The 19,245-nt window shown below is 31.6% G+C and overlaps 2 protein-coding genes across 2 annotated transcripts; both read right to left on the bottom strand.

Annotated features, from left to right (window-relative positions):
* Nucleotides 1-1,276: 1,276 nt before the first annotated feature.
* Nucleotides 1,277-6,646, bottom strand: LOC127712284 (uncharacterized). The gene is made up of 5 exons (XM_052218669.1): nt 6,624-6,646; nt 5,429-5,460; nt 4,255-4,452; nt 3,014-3,060; nt 1,277-1,705 (listed from the first exon to the last, which is right to left on the bottom strand). Exons 3-5 carry the CDS (start codon nt 4,376-4,378, stop codon nt 1,496-1,498), a joined length of 381 nt encoding a protein of 126 aa, XP_052074629.1. The 5' UTR covers nt 4,379-4,452; nt 5,429-5,460; nt 6,624-6,646; the 3' UTR covers nt 1,277-1,495.
* Nucleotides 6,647-7,475: 829 nt separating this feature from the next.
* LOC127711839 (neural cell adhesion molecule 1-like) lies at nt 7,476-14,431 on the bottom strand. Its single transcript, XM_052217999.1, has 5 exons — nt 14,173-14,431; nt 10,023-10,319; nt 9,014-9,337; nt 7,942-8,220; nt 7,476-7,585 (listed from the first exon to the last, which is right to left on the bottom strand). Exons 1-5 carry the CDS (start codon nt 14,213-14,215, stop codon nt 7,476-7,478), a joined length of 1,053 nt encoding a protein of 350 aa, XP_052073959.1. The 5' UTR covers nt 14,216-14,431.
* Nucleotides 14,432-19,245: the final 4,814 nt, after the last annotated feature.

Genomic DNA, 19,245 nt, shown 5'->3' with positions numbered 1-19,245 from the left:
TATCATGTCAGTATTCTTTGTTTTTAGATGCAGCAACAATTGTTGATGTCATTACCATATTTACAGTATGATTTTTAATGATTTAATGTTATGGAAAGGATAGATTTGAACAATTCTTTGTTTGTTTCAATTCATACTTTGGTATTTTTCTATCTTTTTTAATAAAATATAAAATTATATATATACTAACGAATTTAAATCTATTTTAAAGCATTATTGTTTTCATTAAACATACTTTTTTTCGAGAGTCAGTTCTACATCTAAAACGAAAATTTTGATAAAAAAAATAGTATGTCCGGTCTTAAAAGACAGGTTTACTAGACATTGTCACAAACTGATTTTGAAAATATAATGTTTAAGGCACTACTTTCATCAATTAAAGTTGTTTTTTGAAAAAAGTAAACTAACAGTATAGCGGAATCCAAAAAAAAATATTCCTGACATGTTATTGTACTCCATAATATTTGACTTGTTTTTGTACAAATATGATGCAGAATTTATAAATTCTCCTCTGAAAGACAAACAAGAAAAAACATCTCGCCAAGTTCATTAGTTTAATCCCAGATATATTGATTTTGTTTGGTCCTTCACTAACAACTCCCTCAATGAGTCCTTGCAATTAGGATACAGACGAAACTAGAAAGTAATCTTCATATCTTGATTTATTCCATAATAAAATATCTTAACAAATTTGATCTAGAAGAAATGTTCTTTATCTTTTGAGGTCCTGTTTGGTCAATTAGCTCATAACATTTTAACCTATTTATGCATCCCTGAATTTCATCAAATGTTTTGGTTTCATCATTTCTGATGGTGGTTAATTAAGAAATGAACTTCGAACACACTTAATCTATAAGATATGAAGATATAATTCATTTTCCTTTTACACAGACGGACGACTACCAAATAAAATCTATGACAAACTTCCTCTTTCTCAGACTATAAAATTATTGCCTCATTCTTATGGTGTTTACATTTGTCAATCAAAACGTTGCTTTTTTTCAAGTTCACTTCATTCAAAATGGAAAGCTCCTGACACAACGATTGTTTCAACTGACATAACTAAGAAGAATGACAAAAACATTACAAATGTTCATGGTGCCATCAGGAATTTATTAACGATGTGGCTATATCTCAGCTCATAAGCGACATGTGTTTTTGTCCCTAAAATATCAAGATTTACGTTGTTCCTGTTTATAAACTTGATAAATGCAATAGTAATTGGTACACAACCGTGCAACGCTGTTATTCTTCATATAAATTCAAATATACTGAATTAAAAATGTTTATGATAATTTTATTATGAACTTAGTTAATGATAATACTATTTGCATGTATTATTTATTAAAATAAGGAAATATAAAGTATACAAAACATGTAAAGTTTTAATACTAAAGTGATATCTCTATATACGAATGAAAAGTATCAAAATATACACTGTGAAATAAAAAAAAATCATTGATGAAAGAAACAAAAGAATATACATTTGTATTTTTCACTGTTGTCCTTTCCTCATCATTCTTATATCATCAATACTTGAAAGGTCATCATCACTGTCTCTCTCACTTTCTGCAAATGAACAAATTCTTTTTGAGAAATCAATGTCCACGTAATCAGTTTTATTGTCACTACCGTGAATTTGAAACTTGTGTCCGCTCGGTTTTGGTTCAAAACACACATCTATATAGTTAAGTTCATCAGGGCACTGAAATTAAACAGAAGGAATGTATTTTATACAGTAAATCTTCTTCTACAGTTAACGTTTGAATTACACAGACATTACTGTTGTAAATTTTGTAAACATGCATTTCGTCAACAACTTATTAATAAGGTCCAGGAAGTCATGAGTGCACTTTAAAAATCAAAGCACCAAGAAGGTCATCGTAGGAATTAAACAATTTGTGCAGAAACATTGCAAACCATATCCTAAAGTTTACGAAAGCCATCACTAGTTTGTTAATCATTATGTAATATCTGTATCACAGATAACCGCTGACGCATTGTAGTTCTCGTAATAGCAATCATGAAAAAGGTAAACAACTTTTAACGAACATGTCTAACTTTTCTTGGATAAATTTTGGCATCATAGAATAATACTTATCAGCGGGTTTTTACTTTCATGAAGACCGCGAATAGTGTCACATGTTTTTGTTTTGGAACTAATTCGTAATTCGTTATTTTCTTTTTCTATAGGGTGGTCAGTTTTTCTTCGACTAATGAGTTTTGAATAACCCCTTGGTATTTTCTGCATCAAATGTAAGCTATAAATTAATTGGCTCAATACACACATATCTTTTGGTATTTAGAAATTCATTATATCATTAATAATTTAAAAGTCATCTCCACTGTCTGTGTCACTATCTACAAATGAACATACTTCTTTTGAGATACCTTCGAATACACATGTCTTGAGTAGATAGCTCATATTGTAAACAGGGACACATAACCTGTTACCTGGACCACTAAGGTAATTCTATACAAAACATATATAGGAAATAAAAGTTTCTCTAATTCTTCGTCAATTTATCCCTTTCTGCACCCATTGTATAAAAAAAATTTAATCAACGTGTGGTTCGTTTGATCTCAGTTCTTCATTGGTTAAAATCCGATTATGACGTCAAATTTTCTTGCTTTCCTCAAATTTCCTATTGTGACGGCATGAAAAAAGGCGACCATGCCTGATGACGTCACATAGAAAGATCACATCTTTTTGCAGATTATTCGAAAAGAAGGAATAAATTTGCCTGCGTATTGTTTGGAAATCATTAGAGAAACAGATTCCACCACCAAATCTCGTGTAATACGATATTTATCCACTCTCGACAGTAAAATTTTACATATTTAAAACGCTCGGCGAGCCTCGCGTTTTAAATTTGAAAATTTAACTGTCTTGAGTGGATAAATATCGTATCACACTCGATGCAGTGGTAGAATCTATCTTTATATGTGCTGAATAAAGAAATTCAATGGATATTTGAGGTGATATAAAGTTTTATCTAAATGTTGCACGAACCTTCAATTCTGCAGTCTTTGCAGATCCGGATGACGCCCCAACACAAGCTACAAAGTCAATAAAAATGTTTTAAAATAATTGTTTATTCTGGAAAACAATACATAGTACAAACGAAAAGAGTTATCATTGTCAAATACCAAATTTGAATTTAATTACGGAAGTGATTTCCTGAAATATAGTCCACTTTACAGGAAATCATTGCACACTAAATGAATGTTATCTTCAACGACCCTCATGACCTAATCTTTAATGATTTGCATAAGGGATATTTATTTCAGTCTAGTGACTAGAATCCTATACTTGTATTGTTTTATTTAAGGCGTTAATGTTAGCTGAAAATCATCATGTATGTGGTCAGATTCGAATATTAAATAATACGTGTCAAAACGTTAAATAAAGATAGAATATAAAAATGATAACACTGTTCAATTGACAGTTCTATATTTTAGGATTCCAATCAATCAAATTTAAAAAAGAATAAGGATACAGTAATATCTCGCTTTCAATGAGGTACAGTAAAACCGAATCTAAACATCTATGAAACAATTTACTGAAGATTTTTTTATTCGCGGTAATAGAAATCCTACGTTAGAACGTTACTCTTTACAAGGGTATAGCGAATGATTTTGACATTATGTGCACAATGAATAAGAAGAACATTGTCTCGTAAAATTTTGTATTGATTTTTTCCATGAGAATCTGAATATTTTAACCCAGAAAACGAAAAATCATAATTGTGAAAATACAAAATAAGGAGATATGCCATGACTTCCAATGAGACAAATATCCACCAGTGACGACACTGTAAGTCACCGTATGAACTTTAACAATGATCTTTACACTATATTTTGTTAAAGTAAGTTTCCTATTGAAAATTCGAGTCCGAGTATGGGCTTAATTGCTTATCTAAAATGTTAATTTATTCTAAAGACTTCAGATTCTAATATATTAAATCATATATTGTCGTAGATGAAATTGATAAAACTTAATTATAGAGTTTTTGGATTAACCTTTCTTTAACCTTGTATTTGATTTGGCCTTTCTTCTTTTTTATTCGAATGCCACTTACGAGTAGACAAAATACAGGTACGCTGTACAAAGTTTTAAGCTTGAGTTAAAGAAATAAACTAAAAAAGAACACTTATTAGCGAAAATTAAAATACTGCATTAATAGCAGGGTTGCAAAAGATAACAAACCTCCTGAATAAATATCATAAGGAGTGTTTTCTAAATTAATTTACCTATATCTATTTTGCGTTTTCCCAGTGGATTCGGTTTTCGTTTTGGCGTAGTCGAATATGACACGCACTGTCCTATGCTAAGATGTGCTCTCCTCTCGATAGAATTGTATACAGGCATATCCATATTTTGGGCGACAGCATTGTGTACTTCATTGTTCTGATTTTCATACAAATTATTCTCAACGGCACCGATACCCCCTTAAAATTAAAATAATGTAAGTGTAAAGTATCTTTAATATCAACTTGAAACTGATGTCCATATTAACAGGTTAAATCCATGCCAAACAGCTATCAACATGGACAATCTAAAATTGGCTTACTAAATACATTAAATCACAGGAGTATACTTTACACTATAACAAAAAAGAGATGAGGTTTTATTGCTATTTGAACAATCATCTATTAGAGACTAATTGACGTAGATATATCTAACTATGGTTCACATCAACCATGAGCAAAACCCAAAAATCGTGGAGTCATCTTTCAAAGGCACACGCATTACAATTTTTAAAACAATTCAAACAAGAAGGCAAAACCTTTGCAAAATGTACAATCATTTGAATCTAGTTTAAACATTTTGCCTTTTTATATAACGCTTAAAAAGAGAGGAGAAATATACCAGATGGTCATTCAAACTCACAAGAGAAAACAAACTGACAACGCCATGGCTAAAAGGGAAAACAAAAGACCAACAGACAAATAAAAGTACACAAAACACAACATAGAACACTAAAGACTGAACAACACGAACCCTACCGAACTCTGGGGTGAGCTCAGGTGTTCCGGAAGGGTAAGCAGATCCTGCTCCATATGCGGCACCCGTGCCCTCACAAATTGATTCCAGAACTAAATACGTTTTAATTATGTACAGCAAATCGTTATACAAACATTTATGAAAAAGCTAGAAAGGTCTGACGGATCAATATTGATATTTGTTCTTCAGTAAGATATTTGTTTTTGTCAAAAAAATCACAAGACTCTTCCAAATTCTATTCAATAGAAATAACAAATTAAGTGTTGACTGCTCCAAAATAATATGAAAGGTTATATAATTAAATAAATTTTAAGTTTTGAGACAATGCGTTAAGAATACAAATTTCAAATAAGGAGAATATTCATATTATCACCAATTTGAAGCTTTTTTATATTTGAATATAACGTTTTTTAAACATACCAGCGTCGATAAATGACGGCCATTTGCAGCAGCTGAAAAAAAAAAAAAAAAAACCTATAAAGATCAATATGGCTATGAAACTATAGACTCTAAGGAACCTGTATTGTAAATTTGTTGAACATATGCAACATTAAAATCTTTAGCTAAGTGGTAACCATTTAGCTATGACTTGGATTGATCCGGATCTTTTCGTAGAATGTTTTAAAACGATTTAGCCAATTTTAATAACTATATCTTTTAGTATATCGTGCTTTGAATGTTTTATTAGCATCTTGAAGATAATTCCGAAACAAATACAATTGATGTTTATGTTTGTAGTTTTGAAAGTCTTCCCATTCATCTATTTTTAACGTTTGTCTTGCTTCTAATGAAATATTATTGATATATTCATTTCGTGTAAGTTTATGAAATGTTGAATTTTCAAAATACGAAGGTTTTCTACCCAAAGGCATACATTGCCTTAGCCTTATTTGGCACATTTTTGTCATTATCCAGTGCTCTTTCAAATGTTTTGTTTTATTGCCATAGATGAGTCTAATGAACCCGTATGCCTTATGAAGGTATAGTACCATGTTCGTAAAACGAACCATCCGTATTTTCCAGACGTTTTTAAAAAATCCGTTATACGAACATTTCGCAAACATCATTATTACAGCTGTATAATGAAATGTTTTAATTGTATCAAAAACATATTGCATAATATTTGGACTGATACATTTCTTATATTGTGACAAAATTAGTCAAATAGAAAATATGAACTTTTGGTTAAAGATAAAGTTTAACTTGTTGACATCCCGTCATGAAGTAAGAGTGATACGGCCCTGAAAATATCGCATGCACTGGTCTTTCTAGTTTTTGTATTACTGTGGTGATGTCTCAAAGTAAAGGTGCCATGCATGATATGTCTATGTAGGCTGATATAGGTTACTGCCATAAATACTAAAATGTACAAACCGAGCTATATGCATTAACCTCATATTCCTCATATGTGAAATGATTTTGGGACTTGTTTGCTTTTTTGTCACGGCGTTGTCAGATTCTCTTCGAATTATGACTTTTTATTCAACCATTGAGATCTCCGCAGTTGTAAGATGACACCATCATCAATAAAGGGATACTTCTGTCTTGTTAAAACATTTGCATAAAATTTATGAGTTAACAGAATTTTGTTAAGGAAGAAAATAAAACTGTGTACCTGATTCTGTCAAGGTCTCTTAATTTTCCTGGAAAGGCAATTATACAAAAATTGAATTAAACGATTATCAAAATCATAGAAAATACATAAATTGTCTACAATATAGATTTAGTTACATGTAAAATACTCTGTTTGGTTATAAAATTAAAACACGATATCAAAAAGGAAAAACAATTATAATGCGATTTTGAAGAAAAAATCCAAAATGCCACAAAAAAAGTAAGTACACGAAAACTCAAAAATATATTAAATCCCATTATATAAATAGCATGACTCTCCCAAGCAAGTGGCTTTACGAAATATGGCTGTTAGTTTTATCTTTTGAATTGATTCATATTATGCCATCCTGGAGCCTTTTATAGCGTAATTCACAATTAAGGTTTCGGAATTTGTTGGAGGTGGAATGTGACCTGTTATATCTTAATTTTTTATCAAATGAAAACATTCATACCAAAATGGTTTTGATAATGTGACTAAGTGTAAACAAATTGTTAGAACTATATTACATAAACTGGCTGGAGATATCATTGAAACAGTCATGGTGTGCTTTAATTTTACGGTTTATATACAACCACTGGGTAGAAGTCACTGTTAATGGACCTTTCTACAATGTTTCCATCAGTCAAGTAGTTCGTTCAAAAATAAGACATATTGGCATGACATCATGGTAAGGATTTCCATCCATTACTTCTGACGAAAAAATATTTTGATTTCATTCCACATTACAAAAGCAAAAAACTTACATTTATATACTTGAATATAGATTTTTGAGGATGATGAAAATTTATAATAGAAAACATATGGTCATTCTGCTACTATTAGATGCTTTTTATGGTAGCTTGTTTAGTTCTATTAAAAGAAAAACTTACCCTTTTTATATTGCCAGTACAAAACAGCAACTGCTATTACAAATGGAACAATCAGTAGAATGAACCCAAGGTTGCCATGTTCATTTGTAGCATCTAAAAGAGAAACATAAAAAAAATATGAAGCAATTACACACTTATACTTGTTTTGCTTTATCTCTTCATTTTGATATAACACACATCATTTTTATTTATCTAAAATATAATTTATTTGTATATAACAAATTGTAGGTTCTTTCGAAATATAAGAACTGCTGGAAATAAAATGTCGTAAGCACATCCGACACGAACGAAAAAGGACAGATAACTGCAATATAGTCAAACAAACTTATGAAGTTCAATAAAGAAATTTTGTAGAGTTTTTCTTAACAAAGGGGATAACGGATAGTTTACAGGCAGAGAACAACTTCTTGTTTTTAGACAGAGAGAACCTTCTTTATGATTGTATTCACCTGTTCTGAAGGGTTTTTTATCAGAAAAACTACTGTTGCCTTTTCTATTACTGGAGTAAATTCGAATTAAGTATTCAGTTCCAGGAGTCAGTCCATCTATAGAATATATGTTCATGGTGTGATCTTGGACATGTTTGGTATTCCAGTACTGAACATCACGTCTACGATACTGGATGTGAAATGACTGTTGAAATCCACCATGAAACTTTGGGATCCACTGGACAATGACCTGAGTTTTTTCCGGCATTATTTGTATAATTTCTGGTGTTTCTGGACAACCTGCAAAAGTGCTGATACCAATTAGTACTACGATTTTGATTATCCTTAAAATGGACAAACCAGTCTATGTGTTTGAAAAAGTTGTACTCCTCTGAAGCATTAAAGTACAAAAATCCTATTGATAAATCCCAATCTTATCTAAGTCATATTATTTTTCATTTACTCCACCTCATCGGTAGTTGTGTTAAATGCATTCTTATACAAAACATGAAAGTATCTATAGCATAACGACTTCACGGAAATGTAGTTTGAATTTCGGTTATATCATTTAGTTCCAGTTAAAAAAAAAAAAAATGTACTTATATCAATCACTACTGCAAGAGAGTTATAATCTGAGTGAGATCAAGTAAATCAACCGAGTAAGATGTATTGATTCTCTATTATCCATTTCATAAAATCTGGAATACGATTTAACAGGGTTTCAATGTCAAATTGACATCTTTGGGATAGTTGATAGAAGTTAAAAATGAAAACCAAACAGTACGGATATTTCATTTATAAAATATAGTTTCCAATTGTAGCACGTTTGAAATCGTTATTAATAAACCTATAGTAATATAATAAGGGACGTATTTATAGATATCCTCGAGCCATGGAAAATGTAGAATCATATCGAAAAGCATTAATAACCGAATAAACCGAAACAGTTGATTTAGGGAAAATAAACATATTAATTATGTTGTATGTCAGCACAAAAAAGCTGACTACTGTACAGGTGATACACCCGGGACAAAACGTCCACAATCAGTTCAAACAAGTAGTACAAGATTATTGAAGAATAAGGATATCATACTTGCTGAATGAAGAGAAATTGTCAAGTTGTCTGATCCGATCTGATTACACAGTTTAAATGTATATGCCTTAAAATCTCTTTCTGTGTTTACTTCAACCGTCATCATCAGCCTACTTCCATTCACAAAAACAGTTTTATTATATACTGTGTCCATAACTTTCATGATTTCCAGAGTATAATTTTCAATTGAATGTATTATACCGTCAAAAATAACGGAAATGTTTTTAATCTCTGGAAAACTAACAAAGTCAACGGTAATGTTAGTCGTTTGGCCTAAAACTCCATATTGCGTTTTATTGTTAGATGTCACAAAATACGGTGTGCCTGGAAAAAATATTATTAAACATAAAAAACTTATTGAATATTGATGGTTTTATCAGAAAAGATTTAATATATCAATGTGGTTAATTTATTAATGTTATCAATTTATGAATAATAGACCGAAGTTATCTTTGTACTTATAGCAATGAGAAAATGTGTAAACTTGTAGAACAAAACAATGATGATGATGATGATGATGATGGATTGCCTACACCATATCATGTTGTTTACCATCACATTGCAAGGTTTTATTAGATATAATAGATTAACATAAAACTTTTGACATAAAACACCCCCAGTTTTTGGTGGGGTTCGTGTTGCTTAATCTTTATTTTTCTATGTTGTATTTTGCGTACTATTGTTTGTCTGTCTTTTTCTTTTTTAGCCAAGGCATTGTCAGTTTATTTTCGATTTATGAGATTGACTGTCCCTCTGGTATCTTTCGCCCCTCTTTTAGCTTAGCTGTATTTGGCAAACCTTTAGAAAATTTTGGTCCTCAATGCTCTTCAACATCATACATTATTTGGCCTTTTTAATAACTTTTTTTGATTCGAACGTCACTGATGAGTCCTTTTTAGACGAAACGCGCGTCTGGCGTAAATACAAAATTTCAATCCTGGTAGCTATGATGAGTTTATTTACATCACGTAATTATCAAGCTATTAAAATACACTTTATTTCTACTCACTTTTTGGATTGAGAAAAAATTCACCGGGAATGAAAGAATCGCCACCATTTAGCGATACATTATTAGAAGCTTTGCAAATATAAATTCCTCTGTCTTGATATCGGTCTGTTTCTCCTTCGATAATTTGAAGATTAAGATTACCGCTACCGCTATCCGGGAGATATCTTATTAGATCAGAGTATTCGGACCAATGTTCCCACTGTTTGAAGATGTATAGATCGGGTATTCCAGTTGCAACACAGTTTAATTGTCTTTCCGTTCTGTTTTCTTCAAATTTGATCTGTACCGTAGGAGGAACTGTCAATTTATAAACGAACAATGCTATTAAATAGTTTTCTTATTAATTGGGAATATAAGACTCAACTAGACACATTGATAGATATTGATATATAATTGGATTTAGAGACTTCTCCAAAATAAACAGAAATCCAATATTATACCTTCTATTAACATGGTATGTAATTTTGTACCTATAATACATTGTAATAATTCAGTTAGTATTGTAATTCCACTATGAATCCCTTCGGATTAAAATATCTTAAGTAATGATGTTAGTAGTTAAAACCTTTTATTAACATACATTCATATTATTTGTTTATTTATTGATTTTTGTGGGAAATGGTCAGAAAGGAATTTACCGTAGGGATATTTTAAGCTAATACACAGTCCGTTTCAGGTAACTATTGGTAAAATGTAAAGAATGCCTAGATCAAAATGACATTCTACAGTTAATTGAAATGAAATGTTATCAAGCGGCGGTATTAGATAACTTAATTATAGTTTAAATTTGTAAAACATTATTTTCACTTTTTATCGATGAGTCGTTCCACTCATTGTGGACTGCAAGTTACCGAGGGCAGCATCAGCTCAATAATCATTGCTTCGATACAGATTTATAACATTTTTAGACACTCAAATTTTAACGCCTGGTGACACAGTTGACGTTCAGCTAAGTTTATCTACACTTAGGTTACTTCTTTCAAGTTTTATCTTTCATGATAAAGGTAATCCAGAGATGCATGTTTTAAGTACGAGTCTTATCTTCATTTAAATAGTGTTAATACTTATATTCATGCCTAGTATTGAATATGTTGATAATGTTATACGAAGCTGTTAAGAATTGTCACACGAGGGATTTGTTAAATGTACATGTGTATGTTCATTTGCATAAGTCACCTTGATCTAAATGTATAACAATCATCATGTAAACACATCATATGATGGTATTAATTATGATGCATTGAAGTTCAATGTCCAATGACAAAAACTGCATGCATGCTACGCCTCGAGCATCACTGAAGAGACATTGATTGTTGAAATGCGCATCCAGTGCAGGAAAATTGGTACCGTTTATGTTATTACTACTACTGGGTCGATGGCTCTGTTGGTGGACTAATAACACCTGCCCAGTAGCGAGTACTTCGGTACTGGCATGAAAATACGGTTTTGTGTTATTGAAATTTCCTCTTACAAATTTTGGGAATTATTTAAGATAAAGGGATGTATCTCCCTCATGCAAAGTTCCTTGCCCGCCTTTGGCTATACTTTTGTGTTCTTTTTGGTTTATAGCTCTTCATCTTTTAAATAAGCTTTGGATTTTAAAATATTTTGGCCTCGAGCATGACTGAAGAAAAATGGAATTGCGAAATGCGCATCTAGTGAAGAAAAAATTAAGAATAGAACATTTGAATAAGATTTTAACCCTGCTTTTTATTAACTACTAGACACATATTTATGGGGTAAAAAGTAACAATAAACAAGAAGGACAACCACTTCATGTGAACTATGGTGGATAGTTATCTCATTGGAAATTCTATCACATCTCCTTATTTTTATATATACCTCAATCCAGCCGAATACATTATCATTCTGAAGCCATTGTGGTTAAGTTTATGCACTCAATCCTAAATACTTAGGAAGAGATGCAAATAAATACATGCATGTTAACGCTTCTCTATTTGAAACTACTAAAAGTTGAAGGCGATTCAAGATGATATGATGTTTTAACATGTTTCTGTTAAAATGATATTTATTCATCATTCTGAATAAAAATATGTTTCAATCAAGTCAGAATTAAATTTCTATGGGGAATATGTCAAAGAGACAACAGCCTGACCAAAGAGCAGATAACAGCCGAAGGCCACCAATGGGTCTTCAACGCAGCGAGAAAATCCCGCACCCGGAGGTGGTCCTCAACTGGCCCCCAAATGAAATTGTGTTCATGTTGATATATCACTCGTAAGTGTAAATGGTCTTAAACGGCCTTACGAATCAACTTCGTCGTTTATTGCATTATGGTCACTTGTGATGTAAAACTGACGTCATAAACATAACGGAATTAACATATATGATCTAAAAGGGTCTTTTTGAGCAAAGATTTTGGTAAAAAGATGTATAAGCAAAATTTTAACACCAAAAGACATTTAACACATACACGTATTAACATCCAAGTAAAATGTATTTTATAGCAAAAAGTAAAATCACAAAAATACTGAACTCCGAGGAAAATTCTAAAAGGAAATTTTCTAATCAAATGGCAAAATCAAAAGTTCAAACACATCAATCTAATGGATTACAACTGTCATATTCCTGACTTGGTACAGGCATTTTCTGATGTAAAAAATGGTGGATTAAACTTTGTAGTATAGCTTGCTAAACCTCTCACTTGTATGACAGTCGCATAAAATTACATTATATTGACAACGATGTGTGAACAAAACAAACAGACACAATAGGTAAAAATGTCATTAAAAGGGGTACAGCAGTCAACATTGTGTTATCATCTTAATCACTTTAGAAACAAACAAATATATTAACAAACATTAACCATGGCAAAATAACACAATGACGGGATGTATAAATACAGAGCCACGTCATATGTAAGAAAGAAACCTCAAAAGGCATATAGACAAAGCATATTAGCAAAAATGAAAGACAAGAATACAGAAATTATAAAAGAACAATAACACAATGACGGGATGTATAAGTACAGAGCCACGTCATATGTAACAAAGAATCACAAAACGGCATATAGACAAAGCATATTAGCAAAAAATGAAAGACAAGAATTATCATAGAACAATAACGTAATAACGGGATGTATAAGTACAAAGCCACGTCAAATGGATACCACCAAATGCAGACTAAACAGTAAAAGTAATATTCATAAAGACAAATAAAAGAATACTATAACACGTTATTAAGACGATAAACATACCGTTTTCAATAAAGCTATTGCTGATATATAAAAAAAATACGACAAATATCAAAATGATTAAATATTTTAAGTTGTCGTTGTTTGGAATAAAATGAAAGCAATTTGAAACCCGTATGCCAATCTGTAAAACAAAATTCGAAAATAAAGATACAAATGTTTGACAGACGACTGCTATATGAATATCTGATGAATGTTTGTTGTTCATGTTGTTAGATTTGTAATACTTTTGATGTTCAAATTCAATGAGATAAAAACTTGTTGTTATCATTACTTCCTCAATTATGGCAATAAAATGAATTGTAAATTGATTTTATAATTGCACAAATGATGTTAATTTAACTGCCTTGTTTCTTCATCGATATTTGAAGTCAATCTATTGCGTGTATACGAAGATTTAAGACCTAAAAAAAGTTTATTTGCAAACAAAAACAAACAAGAAATATCGTTTGTAAATTCCCAAAAAAGCAGTAGTGTTAATGTACTGTGTGCCTTAAAAACGCAAAACATTATATCTTGGCTTTCTTTCGCTTTAATGGAAAAAACGTAGATACTATATGGTAATATTATTTCTAACATTTTGTGCGTCCAAAGCGATGTGCTATAAATGCTTTCACCCGGAGTGGTCAATCCAAAAATTGAAACCCAAGAGTGTATAACAACCTGAATACGTGTGGAATCATATGACAAACTTGCACCTAAAAATATTAGCAAAATTCGTCTAAGCAATTCTGTATTTGAGGTAGATAGAACCTTAGTTAGTAATATTAAATTTACTTTCAACCTAATAATAATCCTAACAAGTTCTAATACCATCCCGAACCTAAAGACTAGCCCTTAACTAAACTACAATAAAATTATCCATACCCTTTGCAAACCTACAGTATACGGACCCTTAGGTTGAAATAAGGTTCATATCCAAATAATGACACTTACAGTATACTTCTATTGTCACACTATCTGAATCGATACCGGCCATATTTTTGACAGTGCAGTTGTACTGTCCTGCATGTCGCCTGTTGATGGCATTTATGTAGAAATACTGAGATGATTCAATAATATTTTGCAGATTATTTCTTGGGAGAACTTTCTTCCAGTCCAACCGTTCAATGATGTGGTTTGAACTGTAGTTACAGTACAATGACAAATCCTCTCTTTCCAGTATAATCAGATGTTTATCCGGTACAATCGAAACAATCGGTGGCACTATCGATAAAATAGTATAGTATTTTTTTATTTAATAATTTTCAATAAGAAGGCGACAAGTCATGATTCGTCACATATAAGCTTAGCAAGCACAATTCATAACAAGCAAGTTCGTTGTTTATTGAATAAATGGTAAATTGTTTTATTTTCGCAATTGTGTTTTTCATAAGGTCAGCACTTTAGATAAAAATAGAAAGAACCGCCTACTTATTTCACGGGTATATGTTGTGTACGTTTGTCTTATTTCATTTTATTTAAAAAAAAAACCGATATCTTACAACATATATTCTTAAACAATTGTGTTATAGAAATTTCAAATTGAAACAATTACGGGCATATTAAATATAGTGGAAGAACATATTCAGCGGAAACTAACGAATTTTGTATTACGAAGAAATAAGTACTTACTGTAAACAAACAGTCGAACAGTGTGCTTTAAAGAATGGTTTGTAAAATTGTTTCTGGCCGTACATGTGTATTCTTTCAAATGGTTTTCCTGTCCGGGTTTTATTTGATAAACTAACGACGAAGTTGCATCTTCCACAAGGGTTTTATTGTTTACCACCCACGCTATAGTTCCTTCTGGGATGCCACGAATGACATTACATCTTAATTGCAAAATCCTATTCAAATATCCGTACACAGTATGATTAGAATCCTCTTCTTCTATTGTTAAGTTTTTCGGAGTTTCTGAAGAATAAAATTCAGATATACAATAGAATCCGAGTCTGGAATTATCACAAAGACAATGAGGGTCAAATAAGAATAAAACTCTGCGACGAAAGGGATGATTTCGGTTTTTCAATAGAGGATTTTTTTCTACATTGTATATACCAACATTCCAACAGCGCCTGCAATTTGAGTAACTATCTCGTATTTGATACCCTATTTGAGCTTGCGTTTCGTATCAGAACTTCCGTCCCGAAGTGTTGCTTCTTACAAGTTGGTCTTTAAACCAAGGGTTCAATATCACCCCTTTGTAAGTTTTTCGGACGCCATCAACAGTTACAGATTGACAGGTATGGCATATTTGTGTCACAGATGATCACGAATATGTTCCAATTATAACCATAGTCTCGTCCTCTTTTTCTCGATTGTGATTGTGAGTGGGTTTATACTTCAAAGAGCAACACGACGGGTGCCACATGTAGTGCTAACATTTACAGAGCACACGCATTCCTTTTTCATGTTTTTAGTGTGGTTTTTACTTCTCAGCCTTGATTTTATATGTAGAGTTCAGAGCACTTGTTCGTCTGCTCTACGACTTTCGTTTATGCCATCTAGTTGTCAGCTAATATTTAATGTTGCCCTGGTATTTTCCACCTCTTTTTTTTCACCGGAGAGACATTCATTGTTAAAATGCAAATCGTGTGCAGTAAAATAAATACTACTGTTACTACTGGTCCCTATGATTGTGTTAACCTTTAACACCGTCCGGGATTTCGTCAAGTTGCCTTATTTGTATTTATACATTCTTTGATATTTGATAAGGGACTTTCCGATTTGAATTTTCCTTTGAGTTCGGTTTTTGTTTTATTTTACTTTTCTATTTGTCGATGATCAATCTTGATAAATCCTCCGATTCATCAAATGAACGAAGTATTAGTTTAGTACAATCGTTTCATACAAAGTTAGTAAAAGGGCTTTACGGAGTTTACATTATACAATTTTCCATAAAAGTTTGCTATTTGAACCAGGTATTGGTACTGCTTTGAGTACCTATTCAAAGTCTTCAATCAAATTCGGAGTAAGGTCTGCAACAGTGTGTTGCATGTTTTATATACATTCTGGTTTAAACAATATTTTAAATGAAATCTCAAAGTGATAAGTTTGAAACGGATATTCTAAATAATATGTCTGAAACATGTTTTATCTATCAAAACGTTTTGTCAATTATCAGTGTTTATTGATGCTTTCCATATAGTGCAAGTTCATTGTTAAAGTTTGTTAATATAATCGAAATTTCTCTAACGTTTGGGATGTTACGGTCCCTTTGAAATTGTCTGTCCTTTCGTTATTAATATCATTATTTTAATTATTTTTTAATGCTTTTGAAATTCCAGGGAATTTAATTTAACATAGGGTGAATTTTCCGTAATATTCCATTTAAAAAAATATGTAATCGAGTACTAATGATTCTTGACATTGAAAGATTTCAATTTTGCTAATCACTCGTTTCCTTTTGTTTGCACTGTTGTTCACTGTTGTTGATGTGGTTCATAAGTGTTTCTCGTTTCTCGTTTTTGATATAGATTAGACCGTTGGTTTTCCTGTTTGAATGGTTTTACACTAGTAATTTTTGGGGCCCTTTATAGCTTGCTATTCGGTGTGAGCCAAGGCTCCGTGTTGAAAGCCGAACCTTGACCTATAATGGTTTACTTTTACAAATTGTGACTTGGATGGAGAGTTGTTTCATTGGCACTCATACCACATATTTTTATATCTATATACTTATTTTGAAATATGTTAATCGATTAACTTTGATCAGGTTTGCATTTTATTAAAATAAATATATATGTTTGAAATAATTTCTTTACAGAACTTACTTGCCATTGTCAAATTATAAACTTTATTATGAACACCATTTTCTGATTCCCCACGAACACATCTGTATAATCCTTCGTCTTCACTGGAAAATTGTCGAATTTGCAAATTGTAATGAAAGCTTCCCTCAGTGTGAATAATTGAAAGCCTTCTAGACTGAGACAAATCCGGATTGATCTTTGTGCCATATCCATAAATGTTAAAATTTACTGGTCCATGCCAGGTTATCGTTTTATCTGGCAATTGATCACATGGTAAAATAACTGTATCATTTTTAAAATGGTACACAACTTTCACAGCCAATAAATCTAGAATAATCATATAGAAATGTTATTAAAAGATACAAGATTTCTATTATCCGTCTAATTTACATGATTAAATAATAATAGTTATACTGGTGAAAAATAGTAATATAGTTCAGAACTTATAACAACTAGCAGGTGAATCATGTTTTTTTCTTCAAAACTTTTGATCAAGTGATTTGATCGAGATTTTTAAATTTTGACCATGTTTTATCGAGTGAATATGATCAAGAATATAAACAAAAAGACTTCAAAAACAAGGCGTTAGAACCTTATCATTCCTAATACAAGATAATTGAAGGTAAATGAGAATTAGTTTTAAAAAGTTTTTATCAACCCTACATTATTTTGTTTTAAAAACGTTCAAATTAGCCTTACAATGCTTTATTCCAAAATATAGATTTAAGCCATATTTAAACAAATGCCAATGCAAATGTCAACGGAAATGCATACATGGAATCTATATATACTTGGATATACTGACACTTTACAAAAAATATGTCAGTTATTTGCGTTTTTACAAACAGTGAGAAAGAATAAAAAAGTACTGTTGAAAAGCACGAAAAAAATGCATTAAACCAGCTTGATAATAATGCTGTATAAAAAGACATTTGTATTGACAAATCATCATGTGAGAGTTCCGATATGGATTTCAAACAGTACATATTTCTGGATGTAAACAATCATTCTGTGCGCTCAGACTTGTTGGATTGAGACGTACGTATACATAGTAAAAAGTAAAATAGCAAACAAACCGAACTCGTAGGAAATGAAACAGTAAGATGTATCTTCTGTTAAAACACACACATTTACCTGCTTTAAACACTATGTGTACGGGGGGAGTCTACTAGTAGATTTTTTGGGTTCATATTGAATTCTTCTGATTTTTTTATTTGCTTTTCCTCAGGTGAGAGGTTAAGCTAGCTATAAAACCAGGTTTAATCCACCAATTTTCTACATAAGAAAATGCCTGTACCAAGTCAGGAATATGACAGTTGTTATCTATTCGTTTGATGTGTTTGAGCTTTTGAATATGCCATTTGATTAAGGACTTTCCGTTTTGAATATTCCTCGGCGTTCATCATTTTTGTGATTTTACTTTTTCCTTAGTTCTCTTGCTCCTTTATTTTCACGTCACTAAAAGATATATATCAATCATAAAATATCATTGACAAGTTAAAAACAAAGATAGAATGAAATGAAATTAAACAAAAATATATGAGTCCCTGTAATCGGGTTAAGACCGATTGAAAGGACCGAGTGATTTTCAACATACCTTAATTTAAGTTCTTGTAGGTCATATAGCTCTTCAATTGTTTCGGCTTTGATAAATCCTTGGCTTTAACATATTTGACTTTGAGCGTTTTAGATGTAGGTAAATCCAGAAAAAGGATTCAGTTGCATGAAATTTATATAACGTATTGTTTTCATTTATTAATACTGCAAGGTTATAGTAAAATGTTGTTGTAAATATTGCTCTCGAAAAAAACAAGGACAATATAACACACTGAATTGATATAACTAAGTTAACTAGAAGGAGATTGTGCGTTGTTTGTACTCAAAACATGTACAATATTCAGAATAAGACGAAAGTTACGAATAATACTATCATAATCATAAAATAGTAGTGAATTCTGATCGCAGGTGATATTACTCGAAAAAAACCTGATCTATACTTGATTTGATTTGATTTTTGTGTTTTAACGCCACTTTTAAGCACCGCTTTTGGGCTATTTCGTGGCGGCCAGTTTTTATTGGTCGAGGAAGCCGGAGTGCCCGGAGAAAACCACCGACCTTCGATAGGAAAACTGACAATCCTAGTCAATTAAGATTGTAGTCGAGTGCACCCGCTCGAGCGGGGTTCGAACTCACAACCTCAGTGTTGACTGGCTAGTGATTGCAGTAGTAACTACTAAGACCACTCGGCCACCGAGGCCCGATCTACACTTGAAAAAAG

Source organism: Mytilus californianus, unplaced genomic scaffold, assembly GCF_021869535.1.
Source record: "Mytilus californianus isolate M0D057914Y unplaced genomic scaffold, xbMytCali1.0.p SCAF_8, whole genome shotgun sequence".
Taxonomy (NCBI): Eukaryota; Metazoa; Mollusca; class Bivalvia; order Mytilida; family Mytilidae; genus Mytilus; species Mytilus californianus.
Note: the sequence above shows the minus strand (reverse complement) of the source record. Positions and strands in the feature narration are given on the sequence as shown.

Bases quoted from the DNA above. Each gene is read 5' to 3' on its own strand.
- LOC127712284 (XM_052218669.1), bottom strand. From the start codon at position 4,378: ATGGATATGCCTGTATACAATTCTATCGAGAGGAGAGCACATCTTAGC. The intron at 3,061-4,254 runs GTAAATTAATTT...TTGACTTTGTAG, and splicing joins AAAACGCAAAATAGATATAG to CTTGTGTTGGGGCGTCATCC. The intron at 1,706-3,013 runs GTTCGTGCAACA...GTTTAATTTCAG, and splicing joins CAAAGACTGCAGAATTGAAG to TGCCCTGATGAACTTAACTA.
- LOC127711839 (XM_052217999.1), bottom strand. From the start codon at position 14,215: ATGGCCGGTATCGATTCAGATAGTGTGACAATAGAAGTATACT. The intron at 10,320-14,172 runs GTAAGTGTCATT...ATAAATTGACAG, and splicing joins TGTGACAATAGAAGTATACT to TTCCTCCTACGGTACAGATC. The intron at 9,338-10,022 runs GTGAGTAGAAAT...TATTTTTTCCAG, and splicing joins ATTTTTTCTCAATCCAAAAA to GCACACCGTATTTTGTGACA.